This window comes from Hippichthys cyanospilos, chromosome 8 (assembly GCF_059441005.1).
Source record: "Hippichthys cyanospilos isolate Australia breed blue-spotted pipefish chromosome 8, RoL_Hcya_1.0, whole genome shotgun sequence".
Taxonomy (NCBI): Eukaryota; Metazoa; Chordata; class Actinopteri; order Syngnathiformes; family Syngnathidae; genus Hippichthys; species Hippichthys cyanospilos.
Window position 1 is genome coordinate 15,185,843 of NC_142376.1, and position 20,191 is coordinate 15,206,033.

General features: G+C 38.7%; 1 protein-coding gene across 4 annotated transcripts in view; it reads left to right on the plus strand.

Moving 5' to 3' along the window:
- Positions 1-20,191, plus strand: part of macrod2 (mono-ADP ribosylhydrolase 2) — a 398,210-nt gene that overhangs the window by 371,635 nt on the left and 6,384 nt on the right. The window contains exons 12-15 of one of the 4 annotated variants that reach the window (XM_088421192.1): positions 1,742-1,780; positions 2,184-2,228; positions 2,984-3,121; positions 3,427-3,495. In XM_088421192.1, coding sequence (XP_088277318.1) covers positions 1,742-1,780; positions 2,184-2,228; positions 2,984-3,121; positions 3,427-3,495 — 291 coding nt within the window. The remainder of the gene's footprint in view (positions 1-1,741; positions 1,781-2,183; positions 2,229-2,983; positions 3,122-3,426; positions 3,496-20,191) is intronic. The other 3 variants (XM_088421193.1, XM_088421194.1, XM_088421195.1) reach the window with 3 other exon arrangements.

Consider the following 20,191-nt stretch of genomic DNA (forward strand, 5'->3'; position numbering starts at 1 on the left):
TTGGAGTTGATGGCCTGGCTGCAACGATAGAAGTATAACCAAAGAAAATGTTAAAAAGAAAATGTAAAAACGGCTCCTGGAGTTGTTGTCTATGAATAACAGAGGAACTCTCCATAGTTAATGCCAGCCATATTGCCAACACCCCCCCCCCCTTTTTTTTTTTTGAAGTCAAACTGCAGCGTGGCAGTATTTAATTAGTGACGTCCAAAATGAGGAACCTGTCGTTTTGTCTTATCGGGTGCGGCTGATACCAAGAGTGCAGCAATGAGCAGAAAAGCTCAGATGTGCGTGAATGGAAAAAAAACACCACTTTGGGGTCGTTATGTTCAAAAAATAGCTAGCATTCGAAGATGATTAAAAGTTCCAAAAGGTTGAATTTGCATGATACAGGCCTTTGTAACCCATGTGTGGGGATTTTTCCAATTATATTATATTTACATCAAAGATATAAGGCATCAAATGGAAAGGATAGAAAGAAGACACTAGGAAGCTGAAATCTCACACAGGTGGTGATAACATGTCAAAGTTCAACATGGCACAATCACTTAGGTGTTACACTACCAAGAGTATGACATACATCCCTTTGCTGAAATACTGTGACAATGACCCAAGAATGGTCACAAACCCGGGAGCAGCATGACTTGGCTTCTACACACTTCAATAACTTGAAAACAAAACAAAACAAAAAAATTGATTAAATCCTTTGGTCAAATATGTGCAGTATACTACTACTAACACCCCTGTCTTCCATGCAGGCATTGTGATGTGTGAATGCGAGTAGTAACGGTTATCTGTCCCTCTACCTCTATGTGCCCTGAGATCGTCTTCGTTTTAGTCTGCCTGGAGTCTGAATTCAGCTGTGTTAAGCTCCGGCTTCAGTGACCCTGAACAGGAAAGCCTTTGAAGGAAAATGGATGCATAGATGGATGGATAGATGAAATAATAATGCATTTACAGTACATACACTTGAATGGTGATGGAGTGAGAGTATATTATAAATAGAAACACATATAAGTAATTTAAGTTAGACAGTAGGAGCCATTTTCAGACCATCCTTTACACTTGGAAAAAAAAAATCACCTAATTATAAGTCATGTCTTGAAAAGACATTTTTGATTGAATGAGTCAGTTGTTTTGTTTTTTTTTTCAGGTTAACAAAAAACTTGAAAGTGGACATGGATACATTTAGACCAATTTTCATTGCAAAGATTTTCAGATGACAGCATGGTCCAAATGATCTGCATGGAGCTATAGTTAACCACACTTTCTCTTGGTCTTATCCAAAAGTGTGTTGTTTTTAATGCAGGAGCTATAGTTGAATGAGAATTTGGCTCAATGGAGTACTGTGCCTCCTCTGGTCACTGAAAAGAAACAGAACTAGCGAAGCTTTCAGAATATCCTTCTGTTGTGTAGCACACATACAATGACAATCCCACATGTTCCTCTCTTCATGATGACTAAAATGAATGATATGTGTATTTTCTCCTCCAAAATTTGTGTTTAAAGTCTTTTTCAAAAGAACACTGTCATTTTGCGATGTCAATGAGTCAAAAAGGGTCCCATGTATTCGGCCCCAAGATGACAGAAACACTGGCTAAAATGGAGGGTTCATGATTTATTTCAAGGTTAGGTATAAATCATTTATGAGTAGAAAATGTTGCCATTCAACGTATGTTTGTTTTGCATGATATTTGCTTCCCGTTCTCATGTTGAAGTGATGAACATTTGCTATCCTTTCTAGGAAAAGAAGTAGCAGGTGAGGAAAACAAGGCTGACAATGGTAATGTCACTTTACGGCTCATTAACATGCTCACAGCCCCATGGCTCTTCCACTGTTTCTTGGTGTCATTTGTCATCAAAAATTGAATGTACTACTTGCTCCACTTCAGTCTTTCCATCCCACATGCCAGCACTGCACCAAAAAAAACTTCTCTTATCACAACCACATGGAAACAAAGAAATCTTTCAATTATGTATGGCTTTGGAAGTGACATTATTTTCCCCTTTCTTTTTGTCACTTAATTTATGCATGCCTTTGTGGTTCCATTGCTCTCACACTGCAGTACAAAGACAAAGCGGCATAAAGCAATGGAATGAAAGACCTGTTTTAGGTGATATCGAAATGCGAGTCATTTTGACTCTGGGCGTAAATATTTTCTCTTGTTTGAACTCCTTGTTCCTAGATGTGGAAGCAGTTGAAGACGTGGTTATGGAGAGTCAGAACCCAGGTATGATACTCTTGCAAACAAAGTCCATTTCTATGTGTTTATGTTAATGAGCAGGTTTCAAATAAACATGGTCCAGCAGCTTCTAAAACAGGCTCTCCTGAATTTATTTAGTCTGCTTGTTGTATTTGTCTTATAATAAGACAACAGTGAACTGTGAGCAGGAATTATTTCTTTTGTCTGAATATGAACGTTTTTTGTTTTGTTTTTTTTAACTCCCTGCATCATTAACATTCGGGGAGCAGTGCCTTGAATCTCTTCTTATCTTATGTAAATCCTATTCCATTGACAAAATTTTGACAGATGGAGCAGATGCCGTGTCTCCTAACATGAATATTGTAGATTTTCGATAAGTGCGCCATGTTAAATGTATCCCTGGCTTGCTGTCCAAGGTATTAAATCTGAAATTAACCTTCTTAAGAAACACGATCTGAACGGTAGGTGCAACAACGAGAAAAATACATAAAACAATAACAGCAGACTGACAGACCTCATGGCTGCAATGGGAAAAAAAAATCTCCAGGCACAGACGTCATTAAGATCCTTTTTTAGTTAGCTACAGTGTTTCCAGTCCTTAAATACACAATATAATAAATACACAATGCCATGCATATAGTTTGAAACATACATTGGAAATATAACATGATTATTTGAAGACTTGACATGCTTGAAATATTAATTTGCGTCTGAATTTATCCTTCTACAACTTTCATGTGTTTTTCTGTTTTTTTGGGGGGTTTTTTTCCCCTCTGGTCAAGATGAAGATTTGGACCTTGAAGAGCTGAATGCAGACGAAGATGAAAATAACAGTCAAGGCAAATGTGATGATATTGGAACTGAACAAAATGAACATCAAGAAGCAGTAACTGAAACCAAGGATGAGAATGAAGACAAAGGTAAAGACCACTGCTTGCATCCATCCGTACATGTTACTGCATCTAGTGCATGTTCTAATCAGGGTAGCAGGTGAGTTGGAACCTGTTTACCCACGGACAATTTAAGGGTTTAATGTAAACTATTGGTAACTTGAGGGTCACCATTAACTTTAGGGTAACCAGAGTTATAAATAAAACCAGACACCACAATTTAAATGAAGTTCAAACATACAAAAAATTGTCACCAGGAACTATTCATACTAAATTTAATCACTCGTCAATCTTGCTAGTGCTAAATGCTATCTTTGTTCGGTCCCCCCCCCCAGCAGAAGGTGAACTAGATGCTGCAAAGACAGAAGAAAAAGAAATGGGCAAGTCCACAATGGAGATGGAAGGTAAAAAAAATCTTTCTAGCTGTCCATTTGACCTTTCATGCACTACAAAGAATTTTGTATTTGGTGCTGTCGATAAATTTACAGCCTCAAAGAGCAGTATTGTTTACTGCAATTAGTAAGGGGTTGCGGCACGATGGACGAGTGGTTCGCACATTCGCCTCACAGTTCAGATTCCTGAGTTCAATTCCAGCTTGCTCCCACCTCTCTGTTTGGGGTTTGCATGTTCTCCCCATGCCTGTGCATGTTCTTTCCAAGCACTCCAGCTTCCTCCCACATTCCAAAAAAACATGCATTGTACTGTGGATGCATTGGACACACGAAATTGTCCTTAGGTGTGATTGGGTGCGTAATGGTTGTCCGTCCCCGTGTGCCCTGCAGTTGGCTGGCAACCAGTTCAGGGTGTCCCCTGCCTACCGCTTGTGGACAGCTAGCATAGGCAGCAAGCCAGTGACCTTAGTGAGGAGAAGCGGCTATAGAAAATGGAGGGATATATACATGTCTCTTTAGGCTCAAGTGCTAGCCTTCTGGATTGAAGTACAGTTCATTCCTCCTGCTGGTTGCGTTCCTGATTTTGGAAACTGTGTAACTCAAAATGTTTGCAGACATTGTCCTCATGTCAGAGTTTGAGTTTGGAGCTGAAAGTTGCCGCGTGGTATCAGAAGCGCCCTAATTGTATTAAGTTAACGTAGCTACAAATTAAGCTTAGTCTAAATTGAGTGTGGATGCTGTGACCACTATTGCATTAAGACAAGGGTCTAAGTCTAACTCATTTTCCCTCTCGCTATTTCGCCTTCTCTTTGAGTGACGTTCAATTAATTTAGGGTGAGAGTGAACCTTCCAGACAGATGTGTCTGAGAGCTTTCTCCATCCACTCTGAAAAGCCATCGGAATACGTCCCGTAAACACTACAAGCCTTTCCATCAGCGGAAAGCCACACTCCACCACCTTGATTGTGTGGCGCCTGTGCCTGCCACTGTCTGTCACTGTCAAGTGTTACTATGGGATGGCTGTGGCAGAGCAGTAAACAGTGGTGTCATTCATGATTGCAGGCAGATTACATTTTGTGCAAAGGAGCAGGGTCTCCGGGATATCGTAAGTGCAAACTCTCGCTGATCTTGATTCTCATGCATAGCTGGGCTTAGCCAAGCATATCAGTTGAGCAAATAGTTCCAGAGCAAATACATTTGATTAAAATAATATCTGCAATCAGGCTCCTTGCTTATTGCCGTTGAATGTAGACCTTAGTCATTAGTTGGAGTAATACAATGGTTCATAATGATGTGAGGAATGGGGAGCAATGAATCAAACTGCATGAGAACCTCCAAGGTTGCACATTCATTCCAGCATGCTGGTTGACTTATTAGTTGTTAATTGCAATCCAGTTTCCTGTTCACGTATTATTGCTGTGATGCCTTTAACGTTAAAAAGTCACGCATCATTCAAAAACATCCGGGTTCTACAGCAGCGTCTCATCTTATGCGTTACTTTTCTCTGTGATATAATCTGATCACTTGAAATAGGGATAACATATTTTTCAATGACAGTCTGCCTTTGTACATGGAACCAGACTGATGGGTAACAAATAATAAAATACAAGACCCCATTCCGAGATAAAGACAGAGACACATAACGGACAATTGTAAACTATATAATAGGTAAGAGGAACTACAGTGTTTGCAGCTTGAAGTGAAGCTTTCTGGGACTTCACGGTTAGTATTCCTGTCTGGTGGGTGACACCATACATCTGTCATGTTTCTCTTGATTCGTGATTTTCATGAGTGTTTTTGAGATTCCCAAATATACAGTATACCAGATTTTTACGTTCTTCAAATCCACCAATATATTCGCAATGTTTCCATTTTTTTTGAATCCATATTTGTGATTTTCATGTGTTTTTCATATCCACAAATCTGGTTGCAATTATCATGTGGTTTTCGTTTCCACAAATCTATTTGCGACATCCAGCTGTTTTTCAGATTCACCAATATAGCCTCGATTTCCACACGTGTTCGTTGATGTTGTCAATCAATTTATCATGACTTACCATACGTAAAACATTTAAATTTGGTTGTGCATTTGTGGTCTGACAGGCATGTGCGCTTGTATTTTTCAGTTGCAAGATACTGTATTCACACATTGGTCCTCAGATGTGTTCATGTGTCCATAGGCTCATTCTTCTTTTGTCCAGGGGGAGGCAGTGTTGCTGTCTCCATTGAATGGAATCACGGGTGTCTTCCGTTTATCGTTTGAAATTGAAAAAATGAAAAACAACAATCTACTCTATGATTTTTCTAATTTGGGAAACAATATACGACTCAAATGTGTTTCTCTTGATCTTATGATCACTTGACTATAAAACTTCATTCTTCTGCTTCTTCTTCTACATCACTAAAGCAGCAGTAGGCAAAGAGTGGCCAATAGAAGATGGTCCTCCCCAGAACACGTGAAAACAAGCTTAAGGGGAACAAATTAGGGTCGTCTTTTGTTTCCCCACGTGTTAAATAAACACATTAGAATCTCAGATAAATTCTTGTTTTCTCTCTTTCAATTCCAATTTTAAATGGAGAGAGAAACACTGCCTTCTTGTGGAGGGAAGACAAATTTTAGACATGTGAACTAAGGTCCTGTGTATATGAACGTCATGCAACAGTGTGATGTTTATCTAAAAAATAAACGTGCATGCCCGTCGATTCCACATTCAATCCACATTCGACAACTCACAAGCAGAATTTTGGTTTGTCGATTTGAAAAGCACATAAATGTCGCAAACATACATGTGCTTCTCACAAATGCTTAAAATGATCGACTAAACAGAACAAAATCTTCCTCATATGTTTCATTCATATAAAGATAATGCAGGAATGGGAGAGATTCACATTTACAAGTTGAAAATTTAGTCACTGCTATGGGTATGTCCGCTAAAGAAAATATTATCATGTATTGCAGACTTTGCTCTGTTAATGAAGGGTTGTATAGCTTTAAAAACAGCACCAGAACGTGAATTAATGTATTTAAAACAAAGTATATACTATAAATGCTATGTTTTGCCATGACAATATTAGGTTAAAAATGTCAGTCTATCAGAGACTACCATAAAAATAATTTATGTTCGGCAAAGTCTCAGAAAGAGCATTTTGTATTTTTATAAGAAGAAGGAGCACGTTAAATGATGAAGGTATTGCTGAATGTAAGTTAGAGCGCTGTTTTAGTGTCAGGAGAGGAAATGCAACTTTCGCAGGCACGAAAGCTGTGTAAGCATTAACGGCTGTATGTGTTCCTTATTTAAACGTGTCATTGCAATAAGCGTCTATTAGTGCGTAGAAGGCACTGATCACACTTTGCGCCAGGAGTGATAGATATTTCAAATACCTCCTTTTGCATTTACACATTTACATCCACTTTGTCTTAACACCCTGCTGTTCTCACACAACTCAAGATTGCACATATGGAAGTGTGTATCACAGCTAAGAAGTTCAGTCCCATACTCGCCTACACTTAATACCATGGGGTGAAAGAAGCTTCCTGTTCATTTTCACCCTTGTCACTCTTTGAACCTGTTATCGTTTCTAAGCTGCATGTTTGCTTATTTTAGATGCAGATGTTGGACACGGATTCGCTGCTGATGTCTTTTGAGTTTATTAGCAGGTTCATGTTTGATTCTTCACTATAAGTCTGTTAAAGTACCTCCAGAGAAAGTGTAAAAATGTATAAATTATTGAGCTGAAAGAGCCCAATTTTATGTAAAGCAATAAAAATGACCAAAGCAGCATAATACAACAAGGCACAGTATGTAATATGGGGATGTTATAGTGTGATAGAATATTCATGTGTAAGGATGTGGGCAGAGGAAATATTTGCCACTTTAAATTGGGGTGCATGCTACATTATATGAATTATATGTATTCAATATCACCTTCCCCATGCAGGTAATGAGATTCTTAGCTCGATATTTGTGGTTAGAAAGGCTCACCAAATTGAATCAGAATCCAATCATCCTTTATTTATGAATATTCATAGCATACTTTAAAAAGGGAATTGGAAACTGCATTCTTATTGCCTATCTCTTCAGCCTTGTTCTGCTGAATTGTGAGTGGGCACCTCATGGAACACCCATAAATTAAAGTAAGATGCTCTTTGCCTTGAGCAAGGAATAAATAAATGTGAGTTGAGAACAGAAATTGTTTTTCCTTCATGCATTGTGATTCTCTGCTAGAAGTCAATAGCGATTGTCTTTGTTTCGAAGGTAAGATTTAATGGCATCGCACAGTCAATCCTCTTGTGTATACATACGGCATCATCAGTCTTCTGAATCAAATTTTCCCAAGTTTTTTTCCCGCCATATTGAATGATAATCATTGCAAAATCCTAAATAGGTTTTGTTGTTTACAAAGCTTACTTATTTTTGCTCTTCATCCTGATAGTGTTTGCTAGTGCGCTGCTGGACACTTTACCGTTTTGTTTAATTTAATTTTGGTACTCCCTCTCACAAATATGCACCACACAGGCAACATAGCCATGATGCCTGAATTTTAAAAAGATATTACTTTCTCCTTTTGTTAAGCATTCACGTTATGTTTCTTGTATTCCATTATGTTTTTCAGAAAGGTTGTTGTTCGTTTTTTCTTTTCTTTTACTTATTCTGTATATGCTTGCGAGGGCAATGCATAAGTCAGCAGGTCTGATCATGCTTATGCAATGCGGATTGACATTACTAGTCAGTGGTCCATGTTGGATGTCTAGAAAACATGTGCTTTAATAAAAAAAAAAAAAAAAATCAACAAATGTACAGTAATCCCTCATAATGCGTACAAAAAACCCTGTGATAAGTGACAAACCGTGAAGTAGCATCCCCCCCCCCCACACACACACACAAAACCTACCTGAATGTTTTAAATATGAAAAGTATTTATACTTTTCATATTTAAGACAAATATTACTGCAGTACACACACTTACTTAAATCTTAAATTATTAAACCTCATACAGTAACTGCACTTTACTGTTATGCCTTCTCTTTTCATGTCTTGGCTGTACGTGGTTGGGATCACGGTGAGCCTGAGTTGCCCTACAAGTAGGCGCTCGGACGTATAACTAGAGTCAAGCAAACAATTTAGCTGACCAAAAAGCAACTACATGATTAAAAAGCAGAGTTTACACTCGAAGTTTCAATTTATCGCAAAAGGTAAGAGGATCCCAAAGCTTTCTTTTCTCTTTACCGATCTCTTTCAACAGCTCGTGTGTGATTGACTCAGAGAACATCCTCCCCTTTGACCCACAAAAAAAGGAAAAAAGAAAGTAAAAAGTAGTATTATTCTCACCTGACTCACCAGGCAATCTGTCAGTCAGCTCAAGGAACACTCCTACAAAATGCGGACACCAATGAGGAGTGGATTTCAACTTCTGAGCATAATTGACCTGGCTGTAATGAATTTACACACAACCTAAAGCAATTTAATAACTTCAATAAAAGCATTGTGCAAAGCATTCTGGTACCCACCCAAAGGTATGCAAAATAGGTAGCTAAGAACCACCCGACGCCTGGACATTAAGCTCATATGGGCAAAGTGTTGTCGTTCTCCCTATTCATGAATGTTATTTAAAAGAAAAAAAATGAAAAACAAGAATTAATTCATGCATGATAGCACGCGCTATGTGCTGCTTTGTATCACTTGTGCTAAGTAGCTTGCTGATTGCTGAAGTGACAGAAAGTGGTACACTTCACATTAGCATTAGCATCTAGCTTCGTAGTCCTAGTGCTCAGGGTAGGTAAAATCCTTCAATCACCCCAACAAGATTAACAATGGACGGGGGTCGCTTTCTTGGTTTATGTAAGACATTCTGTTTTTGTTCAGGTTGTATTACAAGCAATCAGTCCTATAATTCTTTTTAAATTTACTTTACAGCTCAATAGTTACCACACAGCACTTCCATATTCGATACGAGCCCGTGACTTCTTTGGGAGTTGTCAAATGTTATGTTTAGCACTGCGTGAGTTCCAACCAATGTGAAAAATGAGACGTGAAAGTAACCTTCTATTCAATTTCACCTCACTGTATTTATTTTTTTCTAAGTGCTACAAACATTTGATATTTTGATTGGGAGGGCCTTTTTCCTGCCATTGGCTATTTGTTTATTTGTTTGTTTAGTTATATATTTATAGTTAGTTGTTCATAGTAGTTAGTTTATACATGTTCTATACAAAATGTGTATTTATGAATAAATGCAAAAAGCATTGACCATTACCCTTCATTTTATGCAATTTAAATGTTTGGATATGTGGGGGACCAAAAAGGAAATTGTTATATTTATCTTTGTTTTTTTTTATGTGTTTTTTAAAAAATATAGGTACCAATATAGGTATAACTTTTTTTAAGTTATACGCCATGAATGTTCTGGTGTTTCCTACTTCTGAATAGATTCTCGTCTCTGTGGCCCCTGTGCTAAAATGAGTAAAAAGCGACACCTCTGGTCTATCCATTCACATGCCGTGTCACCAATGTCTTCTGATGTTTTCAATACATATGTAATGTACTACATAAAGTATTACATACAGTACTGTACACACATATACAGTATTACAATGTACACATATACATTTACACACATTATGTAAACTTGTCCATTTATATACTTACATAATGTAAATAACGAGTCTGAGAGACCAAATATTACCAAGGTTGAGATCTCAACGCTAACTTTGACCTTTCCTAAGGAAGGACCTTTGCAACTTTGTGACCGGGTTCTATAGAAATGGACAGGAAACTGTCTATAAAGTCAGACTGAGGGGCCCTGGCAGGGAAGAGGATGGAGACAGACACACCCAGCAGGCCATCACATCGCTACACAACAGAGGCTCAACTGTTACTTCAGCCTCTAGGGTACTGCTGACGTTTGTTTTTGTTTTTTTAACGCGCTCTCCCGTACTTTGAGTTGTTAAATTTAGAGCAAAGTGCTCATTATCCACACACACATAAAGACAGTGTGCTTGCCTTGGTTTCATTGTGCATGAATGTCTTGTGTATGAACATTGAACACATCATGTAGTTATTTCTCTTGTGAAATCTCTTCACATAATAAAAAAGTGCATCAAATGGAGGCACCATAAATCTACAACTAACCTGTGAGAAACATTTTTCTTCTTTAAACGGCTACTGTTATGTGAATGGTGGCATTAATTGATTACATTTATATTTGATTCAATCTGTACTCTAACATTTGTAGCAACAAGCTGACCCTTTGGAAATTCAGCAGGCTTGTTATTGATGTTGAACTATGGCAGCCCAGTGAGGGTGTTTGGCTGCTCTTTTGTGTTAAACAATATTACACAAAGAGTTCTTCCTGTTTTATAGGAAGACCATATTTTGTTTTGATTTGTTTAAAAAAAAGAGCACTAGGTGGTACTTCAATAACATTCATGCATGAATGGCCTTTTACAAGACAAAATGTCCAAGCAAAATGATTGAAACACCCTTTTAAAGTGGATTAAAATTAAGTAAACATGCAGATAAAAAAAAAAAAAATCACAAAAGTTTATTGTCACATGCATAGTAATACCACACAATGGCATTCTTATTCTGTTCACTCCCCTGAGCAGACTACATTCCATAATCGAGCAAATAATCAGGTACGCAATTAAAAAAAAAAAAAGATACTTCAAACATTTAACTTTGCCCTGCTAATGTAACATTTCGTTTCCTTTTATTTTAAATGTCACAAGATCAAATACTATTTTTAAAATTATACATAAAAACATATAAGGTGTTACAGCCAATGGGTCAATAAAAAATTATGCATTGCCTAATATAACAAAATATGTGCTTAGCCCTTTTTGCTTCACATGAAGAATTGTGATGGCCTGTTGAGTAGATTTGTCAAAAAAAAAAAAAAATCTCAGGACAAAATAGTTATCAAATTACGGATATTTGAGTATGGATTACCAGCAAAAAAGAAATCAGCTTTTGAAGGACAATTTTCAGTGTGTGTTAATACAATTTATTCTCAATAAATTTCCTTTTTTTTTTTTTTTTTAAACATCGCAAATGTACATATCCAAGCTCATTGCTCCTTGCAAAAAATAATGTGCAGGGAAAAGAGACCCTATTATTTTAGATGCTACAGTTCTAACCTGTCTGTGATTTTGTAGTGTTTTGTTTGTTTGACTATCAAAGCAAAGTGAATTTTCAAATTAATTTAAAATCTGGTCATGTGCCCTTTTGTGGCCAGTGGGAACATGATCATGTACATTTCTAGAGGGCAACATGGACTATTCTTTCGCGAGTTATCAGCATACAATATACTTTTCGCATAATATTATAGCATGCGATGCCTGACTCCTGAGGGAGGCCGCTACTGCTGTCTCGTGGGATGACTCTGCCCATGTGTTTTATAGCTTTTTTACGCTCTCACACTCTTTAAACTTAAGGAAGAGAAGCCCTGCTGGGGCAACTTGAGCATGGAGACAAGCCATAGTTCTTATCTTTCTGCGTGTTTATGCAGCATTGAATTCCATTTGGCTCGGCTCCTCGTTCTAAACTGTCTCCGACGCATGTTGTGTTCACTTGTTATGCTAATTTGGCCAAGCTGGGTTTGAAACTGGGACTATAATATGCTTTTCAAAATACAGAAATCTTATCACACTCATACAAACCATGCATAGCTGGGGTTATTTATGTAGCGATAGAGAATAGCCCCACATACAAATTGTAAGGGATTGTAAGTTTGGTCAGCTCTCAAGCCTAGAAAGCTGCCTCAAAGCGGGAAGGGTCACGTTGGCTACAGCCTTTTTCTATTTTCCTTTTGAAGCTGCTCTTCTAATCAGTCTTCTTATCTCTATTCATCTGTTTGCCTCACAAAAACGCCAAATGAATAAACTCTGAGCCGAGTGAGAATTTATCAGCCAGTGAGAGATGCAGCAGATGTGTGCTTGAAACATCCAGATCACATCTTTGTCATTCTCCAGCATGCGCATAGACACAGGCACACACACACATCCACTCTAAAAGCCAACACGAGCCCATGACAGCATCTGAGTGATGTCTGTATGGGCTGCCTGTCTCCTGGAGGCAGTGGGAAAGAGTTGATGGAGCTGCTGCTTCAGATAGGAAAGAAGTAAACCCCAAGTGAGATGCTGATTGACAACTGTTGTCTTTGGGAATAAAAGATCATAGACAACATGATAAATTTGTCATTCTTTGGATTAAAAATGGCGTAACGTTTTTAAACACTGGCACTCTTCATGTTTTCCTTCACTCGTAAAGCACAGCATAGAAGAAATGAGGTGATTCGCAACTGTGCAAAGATTGAGCGGAAATAAATCAAACAGTGGTATAGTCTTTCATGAATATTGGTAGGGGCAGCATAGACTCATTACATATAGCAGAGATCACAAACCTTTTTGAAACTGAGAGCTACTTCATTGGTACTGAATAACACAAAGGGCTACCAGTTTGATACACACTTCGGAAATGACACAATTGCTTAGAGTGTCGGTCATAATGTTATCGTTTTAGGTTCATTAATGTTGTATGCTCTTGTGTGAAGACATCGATTATGTTGATGATTTCTCACCACACGTGATTAACAGCTGTAGTAAATATGTAAATCGAGTGTAATATGTATTGTAAGCGTAAGATATCCAAGACAACATGTATAAATGTAAGGGCTGCCACACAAGCGATCTGGCAGAAATCCACTAAACATTTGCACAGTTCTCAAGTTCCTATAACAACATTTCACAAGTAACAGAGTCTCAGCCACTGATTTTGCGGCGATACAAAATCATAGTTGCATTGCACTTAATATCCAATGAAATGGCACAGAAGTATTCAAGGGTTGTGGGCAAGCAGGACACACTTGTCCACCACCAAGCCACCAAAAGAAGGTACATATGGAGCACATATTGTTTTACAACATAACTAAACCATATTTATTCCATATGTACCTGCAGATGAAATTGGGAAACTTGTGCTAGAAATTTACGCGTGTGGCATACATACCAATGGGAACAATGGGAACATTTCCATACTGTATATACTCATTTTTCATCTTTATTATCACCCACCTCCTCTTTCTGTAACAAGCTGTGTCTTACTCTCTTCATAAACTAAAACCGATTAAGATGAACATATTTTATAGAGATCCTTAGAACGTGATACGGACTCACACCGACTCACCAAATGGCCAACTGTTTTGTATGATTGGTCATGGTCACGTTTGGGAGCATCATGCAATATATGATGTTTGTTGCCCTATGTGCCCGACTATTGTCTGGCAACCAGTCCAGGATGTAACAATAACTTTCTCAAGCCTGTTGAAGATGAGTACTACTGGAAATGATTGGATGACTAGACTATGTATGATGGGTATAGTTACGATTTTTGACCTGACACATATACAAAAGGAAAAGCAAAGAACCAATCGACACATTTGAATCTTCTCTAGAACATAAGCAGCAATAGACTTCATGGTTAAAACTGAGACATTTTCTCATTTCTAAACATTTGCTGTAGTGTGATGTGGCATATTACACTGCTGAGAGAGGCCAATACCATCAGGTTTGCCATGATTTACCTGGTATGAAATTCAATACACCTGAATATCAAAAGCCAAAGTCTCCCCAATGAGAATTGCTCAAAGCGTAACTGTCTCCACCAGCTTGCCACTTCTCCTGTGCATCCTGGTGCCATCTGTTCCCCAGGTAAACACTGCACAACACACACAGCAGCCTCTTCAAGGCCGAGGAAAATGCGATCAGAGCCCTTCCTCGCATAAACCAGTTGATATGCTTGTACATACCAATTGTTAACAGTGCATTCTCACCAGAGAAGGAAAGTGTGTACACTGTACAGCATCATAATATGTTCAGACAATTAAAAAATTGTTCCAAAACCTGGAACATGATTGTGGAACTTTAGCGAGCTTAAACCAGAATCCCAGTGAGGGGTGGATGCTGTCGAGTGTGACGGGATTTTGATCGCCTCCAAGGGTTCATTCGGGGTCAGCAGAGGTCAGCACAAGGTCACTAGAGGTTGCAAGATGTCGCTCTTGTCGCAAGGCAATTTTATTACTAATGTATGGCCGCCTTGTGGCGAACTTCAACAAAACATGGAGATCAAAAGAGTCGCCTCCTTCACAGACACTCGCCGTCGTTCCCGCCTCTGTAGAAATAAAAGCTTAGATTAGGCTATCTGTTGTAAGTTCATCAAGTTTCAAGATAAAGGCAAACTTACATAACCTGTTTCACATATTTATCAGTGATCTAAACAGAAAGGGGTAAAAAAATAAATAAATATGACAAAACTCCCCGGAAATGGTAAAAGTTGATTGAACTTAGATCTAAGTATATATTTTTTGTCATTTTATGGAGGATGTAACCATCAAAAACACACTGTTCCTCTTCCTGCCAGCTTTTGTTGGAAAAATAATTCTCAAAAAATGGATAATTCTCAAAGGGCCGACAGAAGCGTCATGTTACTTCCCAAATCTTGATGGACAGGCAGAATGTGAATTGGCTCACTGTAAAAGTCATTGTCATGCTTCTTGCGGATCACTTGTAACAATTCAAGTGTCCTCTTGCTGTCCATAATATACCACTAGCTGACAGCTGCCACTGTAATAAGGTAGTCAATGTTATTCATTGTCTGTGGTTTTAATATCAGAGCTGTTTAGTGCATGTTTCTCTTGAGGTCTGCCAATTAAGCTGCCCTATGGCTGACCTTTCTGGTGAGAGGCAGGACTTTAGCAGCACTTCTACTTTTTACTGCAGTCGAGACAAGCACTTTGATTAAACCGAGTGCTTCGTTGCATGATTTCCTGTGGAAAGTCTGGAGCTGCCCAGAGGAGGCATCACTTCCAAACTGCAAATGAAGGCCTGCGCTGAAGCCTCTTGTCGAACAGACAAACATTGCCTGTTTACACATTCATTCCTGTGGTGGACTCGATTAATGTAGTGCTAGGTTTGCATTACCTCTTTGTCAAATTAAGCATTACCCCGAATGTCAGTGGATTGATAGAGTGAGCCACAATCGGGATTGTAGACGCGCACTGAGCTTTCTTCAGCTAGTGTCTTTAAAGTGTAAAGATTATGTAAAGTTATTCAGCAAGTGATGAGAGGAGCAGGCCACCAATGACAGCAGGTATGTAGGTCACACAGGGGGAGGCCTCTTTTGTGTTAGCCCCCCCCCCCCCCCCCTTCTCTGTCTATTTTTGTGTCATCTCTTCCAGCTCTTTTAGTTCTCCACTTAATCGGGTGTGCACTTACGGCTTCTCACCTCTGCCTAACTCGTATGGTCAGCCTCAACTCTTGACAACACACTATGGCTGTCTCCAAGTCTTTGGACTATGGAGATTTAAATGACTAGAGACTAACACAGCCAGTAGAGATGCTAAGTAATTTTTCGTCATCTTTGATAGCATATTTTTCTATTTTAGTTTTGTCTTTTCATCTGCCATTCAATCATCTGCATTTTGTCTGTGCTTTTACCTCAATCCAAAGCACACGGTGTCCTCTCCCTTTGTTTCTCACTCATTCCCAATGACTCATGTTGTCAAGCAAGGCCCAAGCTCTTGTCATGAGTTTAGGCCTCTCCAGTCTGTTTAGAGGACCCTAACCCAATTCAGAACCACAGCAGCAGTGTCTGCTGCAAGGTTACCCAAACCCACAGGGGAGCACAATGTTACTTATGTGTTCACAACGCCTCAGCCTTTCTTATGGAGAAGAAAGGCCGGATATCAATGAAACCTCTTGTCTTCTGAGGAGGGCAGCCGAGAGAGGGGCAGTCACAGGGTTTACAAAGCCGGCTTGTTTTCATCTCCCGAGCCTGTAGGTCACAGCTCAGTGCTCCTTAATTGGCTCAAATTGTCAGACAGTGTTCCGTTTTAAAGCAAAGAAAACTCCAGCTATGAAACATTTACCCCCTTAGACGCAAGCTATTTTCCACCCTCTTGTTTGGAGAGCAGAGGCCCATCCAACTAAGCTATTTGCGCGAGCTTCCACAACAAACGTATGTAACATTAACATAAGAAAATGGGCTGCTTTCTACATTTACTAGCTCATTAATTCTTTTGGTTGGAGACTTGTTGAGGCCCACCACTTCTTGTTTAGCTTAAGGTGGGAGATGTATTTAATTATCTTTGCATTTCAGCATATCAGGCCCTTAGCTATTCGTCCATGCAAAGTTTAATGAGGGGGTTTTCCATGCTTATTTAGTAAACATGGTCTTAGAGGGATCAGCACCAAGTTATTCATTGGCCACCCACTTTGTACTTGGACTTTAATTCCTTTTCAGCCACTGCAAGCAATGAAATAATGTTCTTTGATGTTGGCCTTGACATATTCCTCACTTGTTCTTTAAAAATCAAGTATATTTGGGCAAGCAATGGCTGTACATCTGCTTGAGAGAAGCTCCAAAACCTTCAGCTTTTCACCAGATAATCAGCTTAAGAAATAGCAGCAATGAAAGTGGTTCAGTTCATAATTGTTTTTGTGTGTGTGTTACAATGAGCTCTTCATTGAGATCGAGATAGGTAATGTTCATTAAGCTTTCAGCAGCTTGTTACACATTTTAGCTAGATGGGTCCAAAGCTCCCTCTCTGATATACAATGAATAGAAATTCCTCTGAGGAAATAGAATCTATTCCCTCCTCTCTATTCAATAGACAGTCCCTCTGATATGAAATGAATAGAAATTCCTCAGGGGATCGACAGACAGACAGACAGACAGACAGATAGATAGATAGATAGATAGATAGATAGATAGATAGATAGATAGATAGATAGATAGATAGATAGATAGATAGATAGATAGATAGATAGATAGATAGATAGATAGATAGATAGATAGATAGATAGATAGATAGATAGATAGATAGATAGATAGATAGAGAATCTATTCCCTCCTCTCTATTCAATAGACAGTCCCTCTGATGTGAAATGAATAGAAATTCCTCAGGGGATCGACACATAGATAGATCGATAGATAGATAGATAGAGAGAGAGAGAGAGATAGATAGATAGATGCCAGACAGTGAAAAGGCGGATGTCTGTGGAACAAAAGATATTTCTGTAGTTTGCAGCAATTCCGTCCAGAACTTTGAGCAGTCTAACAATTGTAATTTAAACAGCCTGGGGGGTCTGGCATGCATTTGCAACATCTTCATTGGATGATTGTAAATTTATGATTAACGCCTTTGAGTTTTGCTTGGCAGCTGTGCAAATGTGAATCCCAGCAGTTGTGTTGATTGAAGTTGCTGCTTTAACTGCCTCATCGTGAATATCATATTTTTTTTGTCGTAGGATGCAGAACGGCTCCAGATCCTTCCACCTGACAAATACAATGAATGTTCTCCTTCCTTCCTCGCCTTGGTCTGATGTATGCAAATAACACGTACTTGAGCGGCTGATTGATTTCCTATTGTGATTGGTTTCAATGAGCATCTAATTATTCCTACTCAAGTCACTCTTTGTGGATTTTGGGTTCATGATGTCTGTCAGCAGAGGCCCGGATTAACTCAAATTCTTTCACCATGCAAACTGGTAATTTGCATTCCAAAAAGAAAATAGCAAGACACTTTCAAGTACCCCTCAGGGTCCATGGTTGTAGTGTTTGGAAGCGCTAGTGTAAGCGGTCTCGCTTCCTGCTGAGGGAGTCAATTCTATCTCCTGTTCTTCTACTCTTTCGTTATCAGCTCTCAGTGGAGTGAGCCTTGCCTTCACTAGAACCTTGACAGAGGACTGCCCCCCTCCAATCTTTTCTATCTGTTTACCACAATGCACACGCATCCTTCCCTAAACGATGGCCTTGCTACTGTCAGTAATCATGGAAATGAATGTACAAAATGAATCAGACAAATGTTTCCGCAGTAAAACCACCGTCGTAGGACTGCACTGAAACTCGAATATTTTTGCTTTGCTTTGAACACTAATTATAGAACATGATTGCGTTACAGCAGTATTGTTTCTGCTGAAATAAAGCAGCAAAAGCCCACCTGGAATGAGGGCAGTGCTTCAGTGAACGCATGTTACTATGATGCTATGCTAGCCTGGCTAATAAGGCAGACATGACAGAAGCTCTCTTCCCACACATCAACATCATTTTATCATTCACCATCAGGTAGAACACCAGAATATTTTTCCTGAAAGGAATTGTGACGCGTTGATGTGGAATTAATGGGAAAATATAAATGTAACCAGTAGTTTTTTTGGACAGTTTACTGAGTTTGGTTTGATCATAATTCATACTTTTCATGAACGTACTGTAGGTACTTGGAATAACTTTTTGAATTGTTTCTACTTAAAAGAAAGAGCTTCAAAATTGCTGCACTTTGGTGTCTTATTTATCAAAATCGGACACCTAAAACCGGAGCTATTCTAGCTCAAAGGTTGTAAATATCTGTCCTTTCAGAAATAACCTTTACATTGGAATCGAAAAAAAAAGATGTATGTTTGGCGTAATTGCCCCGTCGAGCGCTGGTTTGTTTGAGATTTATGTTGGAGAGGGTGTGTCCTTTTCTGGCACAAGTTATGTTCTCGTTTTCTGTGACACACCTTCTATATACAGCATATACATTTTCCCATGAATTTTTGAATCAAGTGCCAAAGCAAATTCTTGGTACAATTTTATTTTCAGTTTTCCACATCTCACCAGTTCACACAATGATATTGGGGGAGCTATAAAATTTGGCGGGCATTGACAGAAAGAGATAAGATTTCCTCAGAGGATAATTCACGAGTTATAAAACATGCACATAGATATTTAGAAGTAATGGGTAGGCCAGGGGCTGAGTTATGTGTGAGAAAATTGCATTGAGCTTTGTATCCCCTGAATTTTTTTTTTAATTTATTTTCTGTACAAAATGAACTTGAACAAAAAGTGTTATCTTCAAATCCATAAATTGTTCAAAGAGGTGGCTATTCTTTAATACAGAACAATGCCCCGAAACCTGCATTTCTCGCAACCAAAGTGTGCTGGGGAGTTAATAAGTGCTGACATCATAGACGAGCAGCCTGTGAGCTGCAGTCGTGTCACAACTTCCAAGTACTTACTGTACATACAGTATTAGCATATTTGTAACACCAAGCTTTAATGTTGTGATATTAGCTGTTGTGGTCCTGGATTTGTCAGCTGTTGCATTTTTTATGTCTTTGTCACCTTTGTCAAGTGGTCATGTATATACTGTTGTGACGGGTTTGTTCCTTGATGCATCAATTGCCATGTAGTTATTGTGCTTCTTTACTTTGCTTTATGTGATATAGAATTGATGACTGACCTACAAGATCTTCATGCAAAAATATTGACTTTACAAAGATATGAATGGTCTGTTTTGTTTGATACTCCTTAAAGAAATCTTGATGGAATAGTAGGTGTATATTTCCGGCTTTAATTTGTAGTGGTTTATTACTTGCACACTATATCTGTTTTTCATACAGTATTCTGCTATTAGTTTTAGTCAAACTACAAAAATCTTTCAAATAACACAAAATGTTTAAGTTGACACCACACTGACTGAGTGAGTCAATCCCTTAAAGCTCTATTTGTTTTTAAAGGCAGCTATATATTTGTAAGTAGGGCTGTCAAAAGAGTTAACTCTGGGGATTGGGTTAAATTTGATAATCAACTTATTTAATATCTGCAGCAGCTGACCTCTGCTAACTATGGAACCAAAGGAGGAGGTCACCAGCACAAGGAAAAATGGATGTT